The sequence below is a fragment of the Microcaecilia unicolor genome, chromosome 8, assembly GCF_901765095.1.
Source record: "Microcaecilia unicolor chromosome 8, aMicUni1.1, whole genome shotgun sequence".
Lineage (NCBI taxonomy): Eukaryota > Metazoa > Chordata > Amphibia > Gymnophiona > Siphonopidae > Microcaecilia > Microcaecilia unicolor.
The window spans coordinates 202,614,578-202,635,978 of record NC_044038.1 but is presented as its reverse complement, the minus strand read 5'-3'; the positions used below and the strand labels follow the sequence as shown (position 1 = coordinate 202,635,978).

Genomic DNA, 21,401 nt, shown 5'->3' with positions numbered 1-21,401 from the left:
AAGCCATAACAAAGTTATTTATTTGATCTAAGCTTGAAGGTTTGCTTGTTCAAATTAGTATATGACGAGGGAAGTGGAATGGCTGCTTGGTTGGGTATTGCTATTTTAACATTACTGCACTTCACTTAAGAGTCCAATCAAATTTCGATTTCCACAACGAAACCAACTTGAAATCCTGGTTTGGGTTTCAGCCAAAAATGCACTTCTCCCCCCACCCCCATGAGCACTACCCACCCCATGCATCCTCCCACCCTCTGTAATCACTCTCCACTCCACAGCTCCCCACCCAAAGGCCCTCCCTGGGCCTACCTTTACACCTTGTGGTGATCTAGTGGGTCTTCATGGCAAGAGTGATCCCCAATTGCTCTTGTTCCCGCAGCAAAACCTTGTGAGACTGCTGCAAGAGGTCTCAGTGGCCAATCTGAGATTGGAAACAGCATAAGCAGGAGCAACTTCCAATCCCAAGATGGCCGCTGGGACCTCCTGCGGCAGTCTCGCAAGTTTCCCACAGGAAGTCCTGTCAGCCATTTTGGCTGCAGAACTGGTGGGGACAAGAGTGACTGGGCATTGGCTCTTGCTCTGAAGACCACTAGACCACAAAGAGGTTTTAAAGATAGGCCTGGGGACGGCCTTCGCATGGGTAGTGATTAGTGAGAGGGAAGGAGGGAGGCACCGATGGGTGATGATAGAGGAGGGAGGTGCTGAGAGTAATTGGGGGGGGGGGGGGGGGGTGAGGTCTGCTGCAGCACGAGTGATAGCGAGGAATGTGGGGGCCGACGAGAGTGATCATGGTAGGGGAGGGAGTTCGGTTTCAGTCAAAAGTGAACTGCAAATTTTGGTTGCAGGTTTGGTTTCAGTTGAAACCAAGAATCCCAGTTTCAGGCGGCTTTTAATTTCAGTAAATAGGTGTCATACTAAATAAAAGTAATGTCTACAGTAATTGTCAACATTAACACACAATAACTCAAAAGCTCTGCTTTAAATTTTGGGGCCATTCCCAGCATTTGTGGGAAGGCTTCCGTGTAGTTAACACAGAGAAAATGATGCTACTGTGCATCAACTGAAAGACAGGTATCATGCAATGAAATGATCTTTACCTCCTGAGGTGGTGTTATCACTTATAATCTTAACCTTCAAAGTTCTCCACTCGGGTAACCCCCTTTACTCATCCCACTTGCTAATTTCTTTTTTTTTTTTTTTTTTAAATTTTTTTCTTTATTCGATTTTCAAATTACAAGTATACAAACACTTGGTTAGGAAAAATTGGATAGAGGAGGAAACATTATTATAAAGCAAGGAAACTATTTACATACATAATTTCCTACACTCCAATACAAGTCCACTATTGGGAGTTCAAAATGTACAATAAGTTGAAGAAAAATAGCAAGCAATCCAACCTAATTAAGTTGAGATAACGGACGTATATGGATCGCTTCATTAATTATCAAACGCTATCACTAGTTGGAAGCACTGTTCCAACAGTCTTTCTAGCTGTTATAAACATTTCCAGTTGGGGTGGGTCAAAGAAAATACATTTTTCAGTTTGATAGGTGACTAAACACTTGAATGAAAATTTTAGGGAAAAAGTGGCTCCCAAATTGATCTCTTCTTGTTTCATCTGAAGAAACTTTCTCCAGCGCAGCTGTTTCCCTTGATACATCTGGGAAAATATTAATTTTTAAACCCTTGAACGACTTTTCACGATTTTTATAAAACATTCTCAAAATCCAAGGTTTATCTGGCAATAAAGCCACTGTAGCCACCAAAGTGGCTGGTACTGCTAAATCTGTGTCTGATGTCTCTAATAATGCAGATACATCAAGGGGTTGATTTTCTTGTTGTTGTTGCTGTCGCAAATTCCCAGATGGTAAATACAATACTTGTGTAAAAGGAGGCATATTCTCCCACTTGCTAATTTCTTACCAACCTGCTAGGACTCTACATTTCGCTAACCTCAAACACTTTTCAATTCATGGCTGGATAAAATAATAATGTGATTCATTCAAGATCAGTCTGTGGCAGTGCCAGTGCTTCCAAAACGCTCACCTCATTCTCCAGCAAGAAGATAATCCCACTGTAAGAGACCACCCGGATCTCCTGCTCAAAGCGTTTTGTGCTGCTAATCTGGCTTTCGAATCTGATTTCTGCATAACCGCTACCATCGAAATAGGAACCATCTGTGATCCAAGGGTCACCAGTTGATTTTGACCTGGAGATATGGAAGCAAGAGAATTTGGATACAGTTCTTGCCTTTTTCAGTGGTAGCTTGAGTTGAGTAACAATTTGGTACAATAGGTATTTTCCTGTCCCCAGAGGGAGAGGGAAAGGGAAATGTGCAGGTCGTCAGACTCACAGAAACAGAAGCCTGCGTGGCCGCGTTGCTGATCTGCAAGGGCAGGCTTCTACATGGAATGTTGCTAGTGGAACAGCAACATTCCATGTAGAATCTCAAATAGTAGCAACAGAATCTCAATAGTAGCAACATTCCATGTAGAATCTCAAATAGGGAAAGGGAAATGGGACTTGATATACCGCCTTTCTGAGGTTTTTGCAACTACATTCAAAGCGGTTTACATATATTCAGGTACTTATTTTGTACCAGGGGCAATGGAGGGTTAAGTGACTTGCCCAGAGTCACAAGGAGCTGCAGTGGGAATCAAAGCCAGTTCCCCAGGATCAAAGACCACTGCATTAACCACTAGGTTACTCAAGGGCAATTCTATCATTGGGTGCCACAAGTTAGGTGCCTAAATGCACTGCACTAAGTGCAAATTCTATAATGGCATCTGGGCGCCCAGATTCCATTATAGCATACTAGCAGACATTGGCATCTATATGCCTACATTTAGGCTTGCCCACTTGTGCCATTTCCATAGCAGGTGTAAATGCAAATAGCAAACTACATCAAATTGCTCATACATTGAAATTGAATGTGACCAAATCAAATGCATTGATGTTTAGCTCTATTTCATATTCACTATTGTCAGTTCCTCTTACTAAGGATGGTACCCAGATAGAAGTTGTTCCTTGTCACAAGATTTTTGGAATACAACTAGACAGTTCTCTTCATTTCCAGTCATGAGACTCCTTGTTCAGAAATATTTCTTCATACTAAAATGACTTTGTTCAGTTTGTTCTCTTTTAACCCAGGACGTTGTGCATAAGCTTTTACCCTCTTTCATTATGAGTAATTTAGATTATTGTAATTTGCTCTTTTCTGGTATCTGAAAGATCTTAAGCGTTTACAACTCATTCAAAATACTGCTGTTATTACTGGGCGCCACTCGTCAGAATCATGTCACTTCTCTATTAAAACCAGAGCATTGGTTACTAGTTTGTGCGAGAATATAAAATAGTGCTGTTGATTTACAAAATTCATTCTACTGAAACTCTATTATTTCTTTATCAGTATCTTGTGCCTTGTTTTCCATCGCAATCTCTTCAGTCTTCACAATAAGATTTGCTTACCATCCCCTCAATATGTCAATTTCACTTTGAGTGTACACGTTCCACAATTTTCCCAGTTGTAGTCCCTACGATGTGGAATAATCTTCCATTATCTCTCTGTAAATAACTATCTATTGTTTGTTTTAAATGCAGCTTAAAATCTCATTTTTTCAGGAAAGTTTTTTTTAGGGTGAATGTTGCCTACTTTGGGACTTGACTTTGGCTGGAACACAGATGATTTTCTACATAACTTGCTGGATTTTTGACTAACTATTGGAAGTTGTAATTTCTTTTCTTTTATATGGTTTTATGGTGAACCGCTCAGATGGCACGGTCAACGGGCGGTATATCAAATGAGAAATAAACTTGGAAACATACCTCAATGGAGTACTCTAGCACTTAACATACAATATTCTGTAAGTTTTGTGTGCAAATGTTTGGATCCACCTCACTGTTTTCTTTGTACTTCTCACGGTTTCGTGAGGTTTGTTCCTCCTTTTTTGTTTTTGTTTGACATGTCCATGCCTCACCATGCCCCTCCTCCTTGTTGCATTTACATGCTAGGGGCTAGATTCTATATATGGCGCCTGAAAATTCCGCGCGGAAAAAAAATACGCCTAGGCGTATTCTCTATAGTAAGCCTAAATTTTTTAGAATAGGTTTAAATTTCTGTGTGGTATATAGAATTACGCCAAATGGCTCTCCGCATGACCAAATCTAGTCATGGCCATTTACGCCATGCTTTACTTGGCGTAAATCCCGACGCCTAAATTAGGTGCAGAGTGGGTGTATTCTATAAGAATGTGCACAGATTTTAGAAATGGTCACGCTCTGCCCATGGCCATGCCCCCTTTTCAACTATACGACTTAGAGTTTACATGCACCACGTTACAGAATATGATTAGCGAGTTGTGTGCATAAATCTTAATTAATGCGAAAGTGCTGATAATTGCTTGTTAACATTAAATTAACAGCGCTGATTATCTAGTTAAACAATTAAATTATGCACATTGTTGTAGAATATGTTTCAATTTCCACACAGAAATTAAGGCGCAATATATAGAATCCCGGGGTGAGTTATGTGATAAAAGTTATAGAATACCGTTTACCATGAGTTCTATAAAAGTTGCCAAAAATTACGCATGCAAATTTGGGCACGCACCCAATTTTTGTGCACAATTTAGTTGAATAATGAGCTCATTAGCACCAATAATTGGCTTTTTAACAAGCAATTATTGGCACTGATTTGACATTTACGTGTCTACAATTTACCCACGATTTGGAAAAGGGGGTGCAGAAATGGGAGGGTTACGGGCGTAACAAGGGCGTTCCTAAAATGAACACGTTGTTATAGAATAACGGGGATATGCACCCAATATAGGCGCATATATTTGCACGTCTTATAGAACAGTGCTGAATTTTTTGGCGGCATATACAGAATCTAGTCCTTAGCGCCCAACTAGCATTTACATGCATAAATGTAACAGTCATGCACATGTAAGTGCTAGTATTCTATAACTTACTCGTGCACTTGGGTGTGTAAACGTAGGCACCAAGTTACAGATTGAGGGGGGGGGGCGGGTTAATTTGTATATGAGACAATGGTTCTCAGCCTGCTCTACCCATAAGGCAGATTCACTCACTTCCCACCAAACTTCACATCCTCCATATAAAAGCTAATACAGGCATATGCAATTTGAACAGAAACTGGCACAATCTCTACATGGTACAAAATTACACATAGAAAGAAAAAAAACAGTGAGGTCCAAAAAATGACCATAAAGACCAAAAGATATAAAAATACTGAACCCGTTTATTCATTCGAACAGTCAATGACCATTTACCCTTCCGGAAGCTGCTAAAAACTTACCTCTTCAAGCAAGACTATACAAATGACTTGTCTTAAATTGGAGTCCTTATACGCTACCTGGATTTGACTATTTGACAGAACCTGAAATATGCTTCCCCATTTATCCTCTTGAATTATTCCTCTTCCAACCTTCATTATTCACTCTTCCTTAATTAACACTTCCCAATATACACCTCTTCCCACTCCATACTTCACCACCGTCTTCCCTTACCTATTTTACTTTTCCAATTTTATCGTCCACCTATTTATTCACTTTACTACAGTTGTTATCCATTTTGTGTTATCTTGTTAACTGTTATATTATGTAAGCTGCATTGAACCTGCTAATAAGTGGGAAAGCGCGGGGTATAAGTGTTACGAATAAATAATAAATAAATAAAAATCACATAAAATAAGCTTCTGTCAAAACAATAATGGAGAACTGAGACTTGAAAGGGCCGTGTTTTGGCAAGACTGCCTGTGGCACGACGGTACTTTGAAAGAATCTCTGCCTGCCTCTGGGGTTAAATATATCTGCAGTTCACCCCTTTATTTCAACATGGCATCTCACTGCTCACAAAACACTTTGTGTTCAAAAGTTTTGTGAGCCGCGAGATGCCGTGATGAAATGAAGAGGTGAGTTACAGGTATTTTTAACCTCAAAGGCAGAGATTCTGCCAAAACTGTGAACCTTTGTGACTGCATGCCATCTGGTGAATTTACCTCATTGGGAATGTGAGGAAGGATGTGGTTCCACATGACATCTCCATTTGTGGCTGACAGCATTGAACGCGTTCTGGCACAGTGAAGAACATCTCTGGATGTCGAGTGACATGACTTTAAAATCTTTTTTTAAGCAGTGCTGCTGTGGATAAGGACTTTTTGGTTTTTTTGTACACAATTTTGTGGTTTTATGCATGCAAATTGATGACAGAATTTTGGAGAACAATAGCGTTTGAACGTGAATGTTGAACTTTTGTTTTTAGCATTTTGAACGTGAATATTGAACTTTTTTTTAAAAAATAGAGCACGTTGAGCATTTGTTAAAAAATAGAAGGCAAATGATTGAGGAGGAGTTGTAAGTTCGGACACACTAAATGAGTATTCCTGTAGAAAATCCTTTTGACCTGGGTATCGTGCTACTGATTTCTGATGCCTTCTTTCAAAAATGTAAAAATTCAAAACTTGAAATTTAAATTAAAACATTTATGGATGTATAAAACTTACATGGTAGAAATTGAAGAGTCTGTGTGTTAAGAATTATATAATTACAAGAAAGTTTGCAGAGTAGTTGGTTTATTTTGGATCTGTTCTTTTGGAATATTTTGCTTTCCCATTGCTTCTTGTGGTATTACTTTTTCTAGAGTTGTCCAGAATACATGTACATAAGCAGGGGTAGGTGTGCATACTTTTCCTTTGAAAACTGGTGTAACTTAGGTACACAGCTGCTGCACGAGTTATTATTCCTATGCAGACACATCTCATGCTTATTCATTATGGCTAGAGGGTACTCAAAAACTGAACTGGAAATCACTGCTTGACCTCAGGCTCCACAACCCACAGTATGAGCATTTCCTGGTGTTTCTGCTCTTGACTCTTGCAGCACATTAACGACATGATGATACCAGACAGGCTCATCAGTGGATAATGTCGCAGACCCCTTTTACCTTGCACAGGGTTTATCCTTGTTTGTGTCCACCAGGAATGTTTCTTTAAAGTTGTATAGACTTATCACCTCCTCATTAAGAGTGTCCAACTCTATGCAGCCTCGATAATTTGGGTAATTGAGAATGTCAGGAGGCTGAAGGAGGAGGAGAGAAAACGAGGGCATTAGAGAGTTGTCATACCATTTAATTCCCAGCTCCCTTCCCTGAGACGCTGCATTTCAAGCAAAAAACTTCAAACAAAATGTTCTGGGATGTTCACACAAGATTACACCCAGAGCTGGCCCTGCCACTAAGCTGACTAGGTGTCCACCTAGGGCAGCAGAATTTGGGGGTGATGGTGGTGGGGACATGGCTCATGAGAGAGCCTTCCCCCACTTCCCATCTCCCTGAAGGGCCTGTTGCCACTACCCCACCTTCCCCCAGAGATAGAGAGGGGAAGGAGAGATGCTGGCCACTTGGAGAGGGGAGAGGTGGGGAAGGGAAGGGTAAGATGCTGACCACCTTGAGTGGTCACTTGAGAAGGGGAGGGGGAGATGCTGGCCACTTAGGGAGAGGAAAGGGAGATGCTGAATGATGGGGGTGAGAGCCCTGAACCATCCCTGGCGGGGTGAGGCACATGGCTGAAGGTTCACCAGCTGTGTCAGAACCCTTGTACCAGCTTTGACCACACCATTCTGCAGAATATCAGTAAATCTTGCAATAGTATTTCAAAGCTGTTGGCAGCAGCCACTACACAGAAAAGGCTAGGAGGTGTGAAAACCAACCTGGGAATTAAACCAGAAGTTGCTCAGTCACATTCCCAGAACAGTCCTTTTGTACCTTGGGTCAGGTATGGATACTACAGACGCAGTATTCACGGGCCCCCAGAGAGGGAGGAAGTCATGGCCACAGTTAACAGTGATTGATACTTTATGGCCAGGTTTAGAGTCTATGTACTGGTAACTGAAGGAAACCGGCGTCTTATGACCACTGCTACAATAACCAGATAAGGCACAGTGGGATAATGTATCTGTAAAAAAGGGGCAAATGCCCCAAGCAGCTGTGAATGAAGGAAACACTATAGAAAAGAAGCTCAATATATGATTTTTAGAAAAAAAAAATGAAAACTTATTTGTTTCACAAATTTTTGTTATTTTTCGCTCTTTTGTTTATATTTTATATTGTTTTAATTAGAAACATGTATTATTCCTAGCTAATGGCTAGCTTCTTAAGTTGTAATCCACTCTGAACTATGTTATAGGATAATAGTATTACATTCTATTGATCATGGGGGTGCTTCCAACTGGGGTGGAAGGAAAATGATAAAAAGGAGGAAGCAATGAGACAAAAAAAGACTGAAGGATACAAGAGAGGGGAAACTGGATCAGATCTGTGCCAGAAATAACCATGAGGCTGGAGGGGTATGAGAGAGGGGAAACTGGACCAGATTTGTGCTGGAAGTTACCATGAAGCTGGCGGGGTATCCCCCCACATAGAAAACCACATGATTTGGTTCCAGATTGAGTAGACCTTGTTCTCCTTGGGCTCTGGTGTTTCCTTTAGTCTCATGTAACGTTTCTCTCTCCACAGTCACAGACATGTGTCCATACTGAAGAATTCTGGAAAGCAGAAAAAGCAAGATGGACTTAAAAAAAATCAACCCAACAGCTGCATTTTCCAGCCCTTCCCACACTCCAACTCCAGCTCATCCTCTAGCAGGTGTTTCACAGTTACAGTCACAATAGGGTCTTCAAACAAATTGCAAGTAACAACCATCCCCCTCCAAGATATAACTTGTCATGAAAATTACTTAAAAAGGAACTAGCCAGTGATCTGGCCTAGTATCTATAAGGTTACCCAGAGAAATCTCTGAAAGGTGGCCAACTGGGTGACATTCAATGTGCTCTGCTCAGCTATTGACAATCACGTTTCCTTTACTCTGCAGCTTCTCAGCTTTCCAAACCCATCCTTGTGACCTGCTGTGGGATTTGAAGGCTGACTCTTTGATAATTTCAGGATTATAAGCCCCAGAAAGTTTAGGCAAAAAAAACAAATGGATTGGCCAAAATCATTTGATAGCTTGGGAATCCATGCAAAGGGCTCAACCTTTTTGCTGTCCTTCAAAGTCACCTTGTTACCTTTCAATACTGATGGCCGCAAACTGCTCACTGATAATTTCATCGATGGTGAGAACCGTTGGCTCTTCATCTCCCAGTTTATACACCCAGTGGAGTTTTGCATCTTTCATCATAACACCCATGTAATCTCCGGAGGCCTGGATGGGCATAGCAGGCCTTCAATGAACAGAAGCATGGAGCCGAACCAACAGCTCAGTTTTACAGTTTAATCTATGCGTCAAACATCGATATAACAGAAGTCAAAGAAAAGAGCAGCCAGTGGGACCAGAGCTCACACTTTTCAACTCCCCTCATCTTTCAAACAACCATCACCTTCACTAGCCTTCATCAGCTTCGCAGAAGGTATAGAAAATTCCCTTCTACTCTTTACATAATACATACAATCTGAGCCTCTAGTTCTAAAGGATAACACTGAACAGAGCTCACATAGAGGGAAGCAACAAAGTGAACTCAGACAGACATGAACAGAGCTAGCGCGGAACGCTGAAAGTTAACTTACATCATGGTGGCCGAGGTAGAGAACAAAGTAGCCAGCAGTTTCCACTGGCTGATGCTTCTGCTTGGATTTTGGCTCAAGGTTTTGGATATAGAACTTGAGGGATGTGTAGGCTGCCAAATCCCGCACGTTGCTAGGCGTTCTAACCCGCACGCCTGAAGTGCCATTAAACTTCATGGGTACCTTCACCTGAGCATGGGATGACAAAGCAGAGCTGTAACTGAGCATTTTAGTGTCAGGTACAGGCAAGAAAATGTATGCTCCCAGCTCCTACTTCGCTCCCCATCCACTTCAATCCCCAGCCTTTTTGCTGTTTACTTTTTCCTCCACCCCTCACCCTGCACTGTAGAAGAGAGTGGCTCTCTTCCTGGCTTTTCATCTGCTGCCAACCCAGTCATATTTCCAACTCCAAAGTTGCTTTACAGCTGTTTCTGTAAGGCCATAGAACAAAGTTAGTGGAGAAGGTCCCTCTAAGTTTCTTTAGTGGAGAAGGAAACCTCTAAGATTCAAGTGACAAAGGAAGACAGGAGCCCATAATATTACACTGAAAAATAAAACATTCAGAAGGAAGCTAGACATGGTGCTGGAATCTAAGGCAACCCCTTTTGTAAGCCTGACAGTGGCTCTGTGCATGAGGTTGGAAGTAGAGAATGACGTGGGGACGGGGACTCGCAGTAACAGTGGTGACAGAGACAGAGCCCATGGGGACAGGGCAGGGACTGTTATTTATGTTTGATTAATGCAGACGAGAATATTTTTATTTTTTGGAAAAACAAGCAAACTGGCCACAGCTAGCAAAATTTGAATGGGGGATCCTGTATATCCTGCTACCAGCACATCTTCTAAGAAGACATCTTCTATTGCAGGATGGACTGTGGAAGACAGGAGAGCTAGACTGAATCCTGAGACTGTTGACTTCTTATTCATCCATAAATTAAAAAATCATAACAGTGCTTCATAGGGCATATTTCTCCCCTCTAGGGCATACAGAACAGGCTGTGTTTTGTAACCCTGGACATTTTAACAGGGTGGATTAGGATTCCTTGGGGTAGTAGAAGTCAGCTATTGTTGGGGTTGGAAGGGTAAAGGGTGGTGGTGGTGGGAGGGTTTATTATAGTTGCTCATTGTTATTATTGTTTTCTAGTTGTAATTTATACACAACAGTTGGAAAGCATTTTGTTCCTTTTTATACTTTAATAAAAAGATTTAAATATAAAATCATAAGTAGTCGAGGCTTCTGCAGATGAGAACAGAGCTCATGGGGACGGGGCAGGGACGGGGACAGAACCTGCATGGATTGAGCGGGGACGGAGACAGGGCCTGTGGGGACGGGACGGGGATGGAGACAGGACCAGCGGGGATGGGGTGGGGATGGAGACAGAACTCATGGGGACAGGGCGGTGATGGGGACAAATTTTATCCTCGTGTCATTTGTGGATTGTTGACTTCGGTTCGAGCCAGAAAGACAAACACCCCCTTCTTGCACAGCTCCACAGCTGACACTCACCTTGCTTGCAGCATTTCTGGCCTGGGATATCAGCTGGCGGATATGCAAGATCTTACTGGAAACACTGGCATTCTGGTTCCTGCGGTCCTCAAGGCTGCTCAGCTTCTCTAGTAGCTGTGGGATGGTGCTCTCCAGGCTGGAAACTGGTTAATTGCAAGCCAAAAGCCAAACACAAGGGAAAGAAAAGACAGGGAGACTGCTGTAAGGTCTAAGGGATCACAGCTGTTCAGTGGGGGAGGGGGGATTCCCACAAATATGCACTGTGGATCCCATGTAATGCAGCATCTTACAATACAGTCAAGGGTGGGAATCTTTTTTTTTTTGTATGTGTGTTAATACATATTACACCGTTAACATGAGAATAGGGATTCACATATAACATGGCCAAATACCTTGGATCCCAATGGCCCTGTTATATGGAGTCTACAGGGCATATAAAAGAGCATGAGAGAAAATCAACCAAACCGCAGTGTTAATCTAGATACTGCAATGGATAACGGGGATTAATTAAACACTAAGCCCAAAAGATGGTGATGTGTGCTACACAGGCCCTAGAGCACAGCTTCTCAAACTGGGGGTCACAAAACCTATCTTTGGGGTCATGATATGGGTGGGCTCCCCATAGGTGTATCATCATTCTGTTACTCTGGGGGGGGGGGGGGGGGGGGGGGGGAGGGAGTCACACAATTTTATCTGGATGCAATCATGGGATCATAGCTGCAAAACGATTGATAATCACTGACCTAGAGTACTTTGAAATGCTGGGTTTTCACAGCTGACAGGCAAATCCTGCTATTGAAGCCTCGCTTAATAGGCTAAAAATAATGAGGTTAATTTTCAAATGAAGTTTATACATCCACCAGTGGTCATTAAGCATACAACTCTGCTATCGGTGGATTTTCAACTGCTACCCAGACAGTGGAGAACTGAAAATACGTGTGTCTGCTCTGCAACTACCTGTATAATGGAACGATGGAGTTAGAGTACAGTGAGGGCAACATCAAATTATCCATACAGCAATGAAATTCAGCCACTATAAATATTAACACATTTAGTTTAGGCCTAAACTAAACAGACAACAGTGGCAGAACTCACCCCGGCTTATATGTCAGACCTTATAGACTTGCCTATTAGGAACGCAAAAAGATCAGCACGCTCACTCCTCAATCTCCATTACCCCAACTGTAAAGGGCTAAAATATAAATCCACATACGCAACCAGTTTCTCCTACATCTGCACACAACTATGGAATGCACTACCGAAGGCCATAAAAACAACGCAAGACTTATCTTCCGAAGGCTACTGAAAACTGAACTGTTCAAGAAGGCATACCAATAACATCCATCCTCAACACTAAATAATAAGACTGCACGTGAACTAGAAAACCACTCTTTTTCACTTGAATGAATAACCTCTTTGTTAATAATGATCAAGCACTACCACTTCATTCCTTATGTCGATTATGGTCTCTCTATAGTCGATGAACTAATGTATACTACAATCCTATCTTTCACTCATGAAATAATATGCAATACCATAACGTATTCTTCTTTACCATGTATGTATGCACCTAATGCAATGCCTTTTGTAATTCTGTTACCAGGAAATGGCAACCGCCATTACGGCAAATGTAAGCCACATTGAGCCTACAAATCGGTGGGAAAATGTGGGATACAAATGCTACAAATAAATAAATAAATAAATAAATAATCTCCACAATTCTATAATCTTGTGTGCCAAATTGTATGTGCAAGTTATAGAATAGTGTCAGTTATCTGCAGGGCTTAATTTGTAGACAAAAAGTAAGTGAAACTGGAGGCAGGATGGGGCAGGGCCATGACGAGAAGTGGGTGGGGCCATGACTGGAAGTGATCTTACCCCTACATACACAATACTTCATTTGTGGATTAAAAGGAAGCTGGTATGTACATATACTTGGAAAATTCATATATTTAATTTTAAAAACATATTATTAAGGAATGTCACCCACAGTAGAACAAATTTGCAAACTTATGAACAAAATCTTGGACTAATCAGTGGTTTTCTCAACATTTACATGTTTGATACCATACTGTTCTCCTCAGAAATTTTTGGCAGCAGGGTGGCTTGAAGGAGTAGTGCCCTGCAATGGCAAAAGGAAGCAAGTGCCTATTTTTATGTTTAAATCATGTTTATTGTATGGCTCAAACACAACACATAACAGATTACTTGCTTCCTTTTGCCATTGCAGAGCAAAGTAGCTGGGTTGGGACAGAGGAATGCTTAAATTTCCAAAGACCTTTGGTCTGACATAGTATAGCAGCTCTTGTTTTAAATGTAAACATGCTCTACATCCACAAAACTCGAACCTCTTCCCAGCAACAAGAAGGACATTAACCCTTGGAAGTAAACCAAGATTTGTTTTTGAACAGCCCTCATCAGTTTCCCACGACTTCTTTTATCTAAGCAACAGCAACATAAATCTCTCCACTACCAGGCACACTATAAAATACAAAACCTGAAAAAAATTCCAACTCACCACACATGTAGCAAACCTCACATACAACAGTGGTATTAATTCCTAAGATTCAAACAGCAACACTCCTACCTATGAATAGGCAACACTACAAATATTACACTGGGCCACAGAACACCAATACACTTACTACTTACTGGTCAAAGAGAATAAGTGGGATTTGTATAGATGTCTACACAGATTACATGCAAACAACATGTATTTTGCCTCTGTCACAGGCAAAACACAGTGAAAGGCAGATCCTCATCAAACAGAGATCACAAATTAGAAACAGAATTATGAAAACAAAAATTTAACTGGTAACCCCAAGAAGTCAAAACTCAGCACTCAACACTGGAAAAATAATAACAAATTCATTTACTCTTGTATTGAACACAATACAAAGATATCCGCGATGCACATTTCCCAAAACTAACATATTCCAGTTCATAAATTCGGAATAAAAACACTTTTTTTTCCTACCTTTGTAGTCTGGGCATTTTATTTTTCCAAATATTTTGGTCCTAGAGAATTTCTCTCTTCTGCTTTCCTGTCTGTCTTCTTCCAGCTTTCTCTATCTGTTCTTTCTCTTCGCTCCTCCTGTCTTCTTCTATTCCCTCACGTGCGTTTCTGACATATTTCTCTCTCCCTTTTAGCTCTTTCCTCCCTTTCTTTTCTGCCTTTCGGTCCATCCAAATTGCACCCTCTTTCTCACCCTCCAGTTCTCCAAATGCTTCTTTTTACTTTTCATATACTTATCAACTTTCTATCTCCTTCGCTCAGTCCTTACTCTATTTCCCCCTCTTTCTCACCCTCCAGTTCTCCAAATGCTTCTTTTTACTTTTCATATACTTATCAACTTTCTATCTCCTTCGCTCAGTCCTTACTTTATTTCCGATCTCACTCCTTCCTCATTCTCCTATTCCCTTGTCATTCCCTATTACCACATTTTCCCTCTGTACTCAGCACTCTCCTCTCTCTCATCTCTTTGACAACTCCTTATGGCCTCTCACATATTGTTCAGCAATTCCCTGCCCTCCACCTTTGTAGCTCAGCATCTAGTCATCAGGCATTAAAAAAAAAGCAAAAGGGTGAGAAGACTGACCGCGGGGAGGGGGAAGAGGGAACTCATGGGTGCTGATGTCACTTCCTGAGCCCAAAGAAGTGCCAGAATGCCATATTCCAGCACCAATTAAGCCCTGGTTATATGTGTAACTTAATTTTTCAATTAGCTACTAACTGGCATTAACAACCTATAATTGACACAGTGCACAACTGTAAGAGGGCGTGGACCTGGGAGGAGCATGGGAGGGTCAAGTGTGTGCCTAGCACTTACACTGACAGGTTACAGAATGCGGGAGAGAAGGGGGGTTGGGCGGAGGTGGGATAGGAGGGATGAAGGGGATCATTAGAGACTTAGTTTCTCTTATGTGTGCAGCTTTCTATTTCTTTGATAGTTTACATTTGTTGCGTACATAATTGGTACTGTTTTGGTATGTTGCTATCTGTTTTCAATACATAAGATTTATACATAGAATGCTATCAGTTACGCATGCGCATTTATATCAGCCATTGAACTAGCATACATGCTCACGCCTAAGGTTGGGCACATAACTGTGGACCTACACTAGTATTCTATAATGGTAATTACACCTGGAATTGTGTCGGGTGTTAGCTCACCAATAAAAAGATCTGAGATTTTGCAGTACCTGGGAAGGCACAAAGCTGATATTGTGGGAATGCAGGAAACTAAACTTAATGATATTGAACATCAGAAATTAAGAAGGTCATGGGTGGCTCAATGTTATTATGCTTCTGCACCTAAAAGTAAGGCGGGGGTAGCCATATTGATTCGTAAATCGGTGCCCTTCATTCAACACAGGGTCACCAAGGACACAGAGGGGAGGTTTGTCATAGTGGAGGGGAAACTAAATCACTCTAACATCACTCTAGTCTCAATCTATGCACCTAATGCTGCACAAACGATCTTTTTTAGGAATATAATAGCAAACTTGACCTAAAATTCTTCTGGGTGATTTCAATGCTATCTTGCATTCGAATCTAGATACTACTGCTGGGACACAAAGATCTAGGCCTAGGGGTATTTTTACGTGATATAAATCAACCTATGCATCCAATTTCTCCTATTTAGGCACACAAATGTGGAATGCACTACCAAAGACTGTGAAAACGATTTACGACCATCTTAACTTCAGGAGATCATTAAAGACTTACCTGTTTTGCAAGGCCTATCCCACTGACCCTACTTAAATGCTTCAACTCTGCAACACAACATAACCTTAGATCGTATTGGACATTATATATTCCTTATTATCGTTGATCCTTATTATACCTTAGACCCTAACCTTACCTGACCCCTATTTCAATCTATATTTGTTTACCCCTACCGGACTTGGCATTCGCCTTTACGGTATTTTGTAAGCCACATTGAGCCTGCTAATGGGTGGAAAAATGTGGGATACAAATGTTACAAATAAATAAATAAATAGTTTAGATTTGGTGGACCCATGGAGAACGTTGCATCCACAAGAGAGAGATTTTACACACGTCTCCAAGGCCCATGCAACACAGTCCCGAATAGACTATATATTTGTCTCTAAAGACTTGTTCCATAAGATAGAGAAGGCGGAAATTGGACCCTTAGTGATTTCAGATCACCCACCTATCTATATAATTGTAGATCTGGGAGGTCCCGGGGAGGGGAAAAGAGGTGGCGATTCCCGGCCCATCTTTACACAGACCAAGTCTTTAGATGATATCTTACCCAAAAGTGGGAGGAATTTCTCAATAATAATAAAGAACATGTCTCAGATCCGATTTTGACATGGGATGCAGGAAAGGCAGTGATTAGAGGAGATATTATATCCTTTGTTATCAAGCAGAAAAAACAAGCCAGTCGTATGATTGATTTAGGAAGGAGAATTAGAATGTTAAAGAGGCGGATGCGGACACATCCAATTGTGGCATGTAGGCACTCTCTAGAACAGGCGCAGGCGGCTTTGAATAACCTTTTCCAGGAGCAGGCTCAGAAAAATATTTTCTATTATAAGTTTCGTCCTTTTAGATTTGGAAATAAACCTGGTAAACTTTTGGCGAATCTTACAAAAAGCTGGACTGGGCTAACTGCAATATCTGCGCTTCAAGATCCGCAGGGTCAGATTGTGACTGAGCAAAAGAACTAGAGACACTCTTTGCCCAATTCTATAGTTCTCTGTATAGAGGCAGAGGGCAGAGAACAGCAGGAGAAAATAGATTCTTTCCTACATACTTGTGGAGGCCCGTGTTTATCGGACGAGGAAAAAACTAAATTGAATGAGCCCTTATCTGGGCCTGAAATACAGAGAGCTATAAAGAGTTTGAAGTTGCATAAGTCGCCTGGGCCTGATGGGTTCAGCGGAGAATTTTATAAAATCTTAAATACGGGAGTGATGGGTCTCTTGGAAGCTTACTTTGACACAGCTATACAGAGGGGTTTTTTTCCCTCAGTGGTCCAACCAAGCATTGATTACGGTCTTGCCCACGCCAGGGAAGGACCCTTTACAGCCAGAGTCCTATAGACCTATCTTTCTCATAAATGTAGATGTTAAATTGTTAGCGAAAATTTTAGCTGAGAGACTAGCCATGGCTTGCGGTTATGGTCAGGGCTGGCTTTCGGGGGAATTATATATTGCCAAAACATCTATAAATATGCTTCATAGACAACAGGAATATAAATTTTTATTACAAACCTATATTGCTCCTTGGAGGGCTTTTAAAGCCCGGTTTGCTGAATCAGGCAGATGTCCCAAATGTGGGCAGATGGGGCTACACTAGGCCATATGTTCTGGGCTTGCAAAAGGAGTGGAGGAGTGGTCTAGTGGTTAGGGTGGTGGACTTTGGTTCTGGGGAACTGAGGAACTGAGTTCAATTCCCAGCACAGGCAGCTCCTTGTGTCTCTGGGCAAGTCACTTAACCCTCTATTGCCCCATGTAAGCCACATTGAGCCTGCCATGAGTGGGAAAGCACAGGGTACAAATGTAACAAAAAAAACCTCAAGTCTTTTGGGAAGGGGTGAGGAGTTTTTTGTCCAGGTGTCTCGGGAGGAAGATTCTGCTCCATCCTGCGGGCTTTTTATTCCAGGATGGGACACAACTGCAGGTGGAGTCGGACGCGCATCTTTAAGTGGCAAAGACCTTACTTTTGGCTAGAAAAGTCATTCTTGCCCAATGGCGAATGCACATTGTTCCCCAGTTATCAATGTGGTGTTCACTGTTGTTTGATATGGCACTTTTCAAGTTAGTGGGTAACAGACCTGAATCACAGTGGAAACCTTTCCAGGATGTTTGGGAACCCTATTGGTCTATGCTTATATACAAGGAGTGTAGCCTGCTCTTGAATGTATAAGGGGTAGGATGGTTGGGTTATCTAAATATTAAATGGCAACTTTGTATTATGATATCTATGGGCTTAATACAGTACCTTGTACAAATTAATGTGTTTGACCTGATGTATTTAGCTTCCTCCTATGTTTAACATGTTTTTTTCTGTTTTGGTTGGGGGAGTGGGAGGGTGGGGGGTAGGGATGGAGGATGTGATGGAGGTCTCATGTGTTTTGACTAATTGCCAGATAATGGCATATGTTATATATAAATAATGGTGATGTGGTATGAGAGATACAACGATTAATGCTTTTTGCTGGTTTGTCCATTGATATGGACAGTGTTTTTCTCTGTAATTGTGAGAAATCCAAATAGATGATAAAAAAAATAATTAGTCACCTTACAAATGTGGACAAGCCCCTCACAAATTTAATCATGCTTTTTGGCTGTGTTCGAATATCTGTGATTTTTGGTTACAAGTCAAGCGATTCTTGATTCAGTTGTTAGAGGTGAATATTCAAGGAACATTGGAACAATTTGTTCTAGATAAACCCAAAGCTTTTTCTAATCTGTCTAAATTTGGTAGTTTAATGTGTCGTAAAATGTGTCTGGTAGCAAGGAAAAGTATACTACAGTGTTGGACGTCGCAGGAGGCGCTATTGTTCTGGCAATGGAGGAATCAGGTCCATTTGATGGTGACTTGGGAAGCAAGAGATGTGAAGGGTTCCCCCAAATGTAAACAATGTTTTATACAAACTTGGAATCCCTATCTACAAAATCTAAATGCTCGGGGTCGCAGTCTAGTACTCAATTTAATTTAGCTTCAGGCATCTGGGATAATATACCTAGTATACCTTAATTTACCTCTCTGGGGGGGGGGGGGGGGGGCAGGGGCTATCAGAGTACAGGCTCTTGGGTTACTATGGGTTGGTATGAATGAGGGATGGAGTGAGAGAGGTCAGTTGGGGGGGAGGAAGGGGGGTAAGGGTTGGGGGTTTAGGATTGCTCATATTGGAGTTAAGCAACTAATTGGGTCCGGGAGGAGGAGGAGGTTATTTGTTGGTTTAGTTGATCCTTCACTCGACTGTTGGAGATATTGGAAGTTAATTATAAAGGAGAGGAGGAATGGGGATGGGAAGGGGGAATTTCTGGGGGGGGGGGGAGGAAGTGGGGAAATGGTTACAAAAATTACAGGTTGATGACGGTTATATCTTGCTATTGATATTTTGGATGCTTTGGTAATGATACGTCTTTGTTTCTGTATATTATTTATTTATTTGTTACATTTGTATCCCACATTTTCCCACCTATTTGCAGGCTCAATGTGGCTTACATAGCGCCGTGGGGCGAAAGCCTCCTCCAGTGAAGAAACAAATATAGAGTGATGTTATTTTAAATGAAATAGATATGTACAGACACATTAGAGAAACATAGAAAGGGACGTTATATAAAGTTCATTAAGTTCATAACAAATTTGGGTTTCTTTGAGTTGCTGGATTCAGGTAATTAAGTTGTATAAAGTTATATGAAGTTCATTAAGTTCATAACAAGTTTGGGTTTCTTTGAGTTGCTGGATTCAGATAATTAAAGTTGGGGTCATTAGGATATACCTTTTCGAACAGGTAAGTTAGTGATTTCCGGAAGTTGAGGTGGTCGTACATATTTTTCACGGTTTTGGGGAGTGCATTCCAGAGTTGTGTACTTATATATGAGAAGCTGGATCCATGAACTGATTTGTATTTGAGTCCATTGCAACTAGGGTGGCGGAGACTTAAATAAGAGCATGATGATCTGATTGAGTTTCTGGTTGGTAAATCAATTTGTTGGTCATCAATAGAAATTGCTGAACCATAAAAAGGGGGGGAAAGGGGGGTTCTCTGGGGGGGGGGAGGGGGGAAATGGTTAAAAACAACAGGTTGATGATGATTATGCTATGTTATTGCTACTTTGTATGCTTTGCTGATGACATTCTTTTGTTTTTGTATGTGAATCCGTTCGTCATCAATAAAAATTGTTGAAACTAGATTGAACTTGTTGGAAATGTTTAATATGCTGAATCGTCAATAAAAATAGTTGAAACATAAAAAAATTTTGAAACATAAATTAGTCACCTTACTTCTAACTCCTCTACTCTCTTATTACCTATCTGTATGTTCCATCTTTGCTTATACCCACACTGTCAACTAAAATGTTCTATTATGTATTGTATTGACATTGTAGGTAGTATACTAGTATTGTTATTTGAATATTTTTACTGCTCTAATTGTCTATCGCTCATGTTTGATTTATTCTTATTGTACACCACCTTGAGTGAATTCCTTCAAAAAGATGGTAAATAAATCCTAACAAACAAACAAACAAACAGTAACCTACAGTGATAACTAGCTATGCCTACTTATGCACTGGCATTTAAACTACTGCTGTTGCTGCCACCACTAAAAATTTCCTCCAGTTAGAATAACTTATGGTTACCAAACCAAAACATCACCCTGCAGAGTCCAAGGATCCCATAAGTCTCCATGGCAGACCTGAGATGCAATTAACATACCTGAGATCTTTGCCTCTTGCATAACCTGGTCTATGTCCTCGCTTCGGATGTCTCCGTACTTCTCTTTCCAGTCCTCCAGGTTCTTTTTCATGTCAGAAAGTGTGCTCTGCAGTCTCGAAGCTGTGCTATTCGCCTCCGCAGCTACCGCCTTAGCAGCCTGAATGGTAACAGCTGCATCACCTGCATAGGAAAATAATTACTCAATGGTCACTCCAGGGATCTCAGGGGGCCAAGTCATTAGCACAGAGGACTCTTGAGACAAAATATGATATCCTAGGATGCTAGGAATTATTAGGAAAACGATGCAAAATAAGACCTAGATTGTTATAATGTCTCTATATCGCTCCATGGTGCGATCTCACCTTGAGTACAACGTTCAATTCTGGTCGCCATATCTCAAAACAGACGGGGAGGGGCATAATCGAACGGCGCAGGCCATCTTCGGGCCGGCTCCGCAAGAAGGCGGAGCCAACCATATTTTCGAATACGGTTGGGGCCGGCTAAATCAATCGCCAGGTTTTGAGGAGATGTCCGGCTTCGTTTTTCAGCCATAATGGAAACCAGGCCCAGCCATCTCAAACTCGGTGAAATGCAAGGCATGTGGTCGTGGGAGGAGCCAGCATTTGTAGTGCACTGGCCCCCCTCACACGCCAGGACACCAACCGGGCACCTAGGGGGTACTTCTAGAAATTAAAAAAAAAAAAAAAAAAGCTCCCAAGTGCATAGCTCCCTTACCTTGGATACTGAGTCCCTCAAATCCCCGCCAAACCCCACTCCCCACAACTCTACACCATTAAGATAGCCATAAGGGGTGAAGGGGGGCAACTAAATGTGGGTACAGTGGGTTTTGGAGGGCTCAACATTAACCACCGCAAGTGGAACAGGTGGGGGGGGGGG

At 41.5% G+C, this 21,401-nt stretch overlaps 1 protein-coding gene across 1 annotated transcript in view; it reads right to left on the bottom strand.

Moving 5' to 3' along the window:
* Positions 1 to 21,401, bottom strand: part of LAMA5 (laminin subunit alpha 5) — a 297,353-nt gene that overhangs the window by 36,661 nt on the left and 239,291 nt on the right. The window contains exons 59-65 of the mRNA XM_030212484.1: positions 20,505 to 20,684; positions 11,084 to 11,226; positions 9,580 to 9,765; positions 9,081 to 9,217; positions 8,408 to 8,561; positions 6,964 to 7,097; positions 2,047 to 2,209 (exon numbers count right to left, since the gene is read on the bottom strand). Coding sequence (XP_030068344.1) covers positions 2,047 to 2,209; positions 6,964 to 7,097; positions 8,408 to 8,561; positions 9,081 to 9,217; positions 9,580 to 9,765; positions 11,084 to 11,226; positions 20,505 to 20,684 — 1,097 coding nt within the window. The remainder of the gene's footprint in view (positions 1 to 2,046; positions 2,210 to 6,963; positions 7,098 to 8,407; positions 8,562 to 9,080; positions 9,218 to 9,579; positions 9,766 to 11,083; positions 11,227 to 20,504; positions 20,685 to 21,401) is intronic.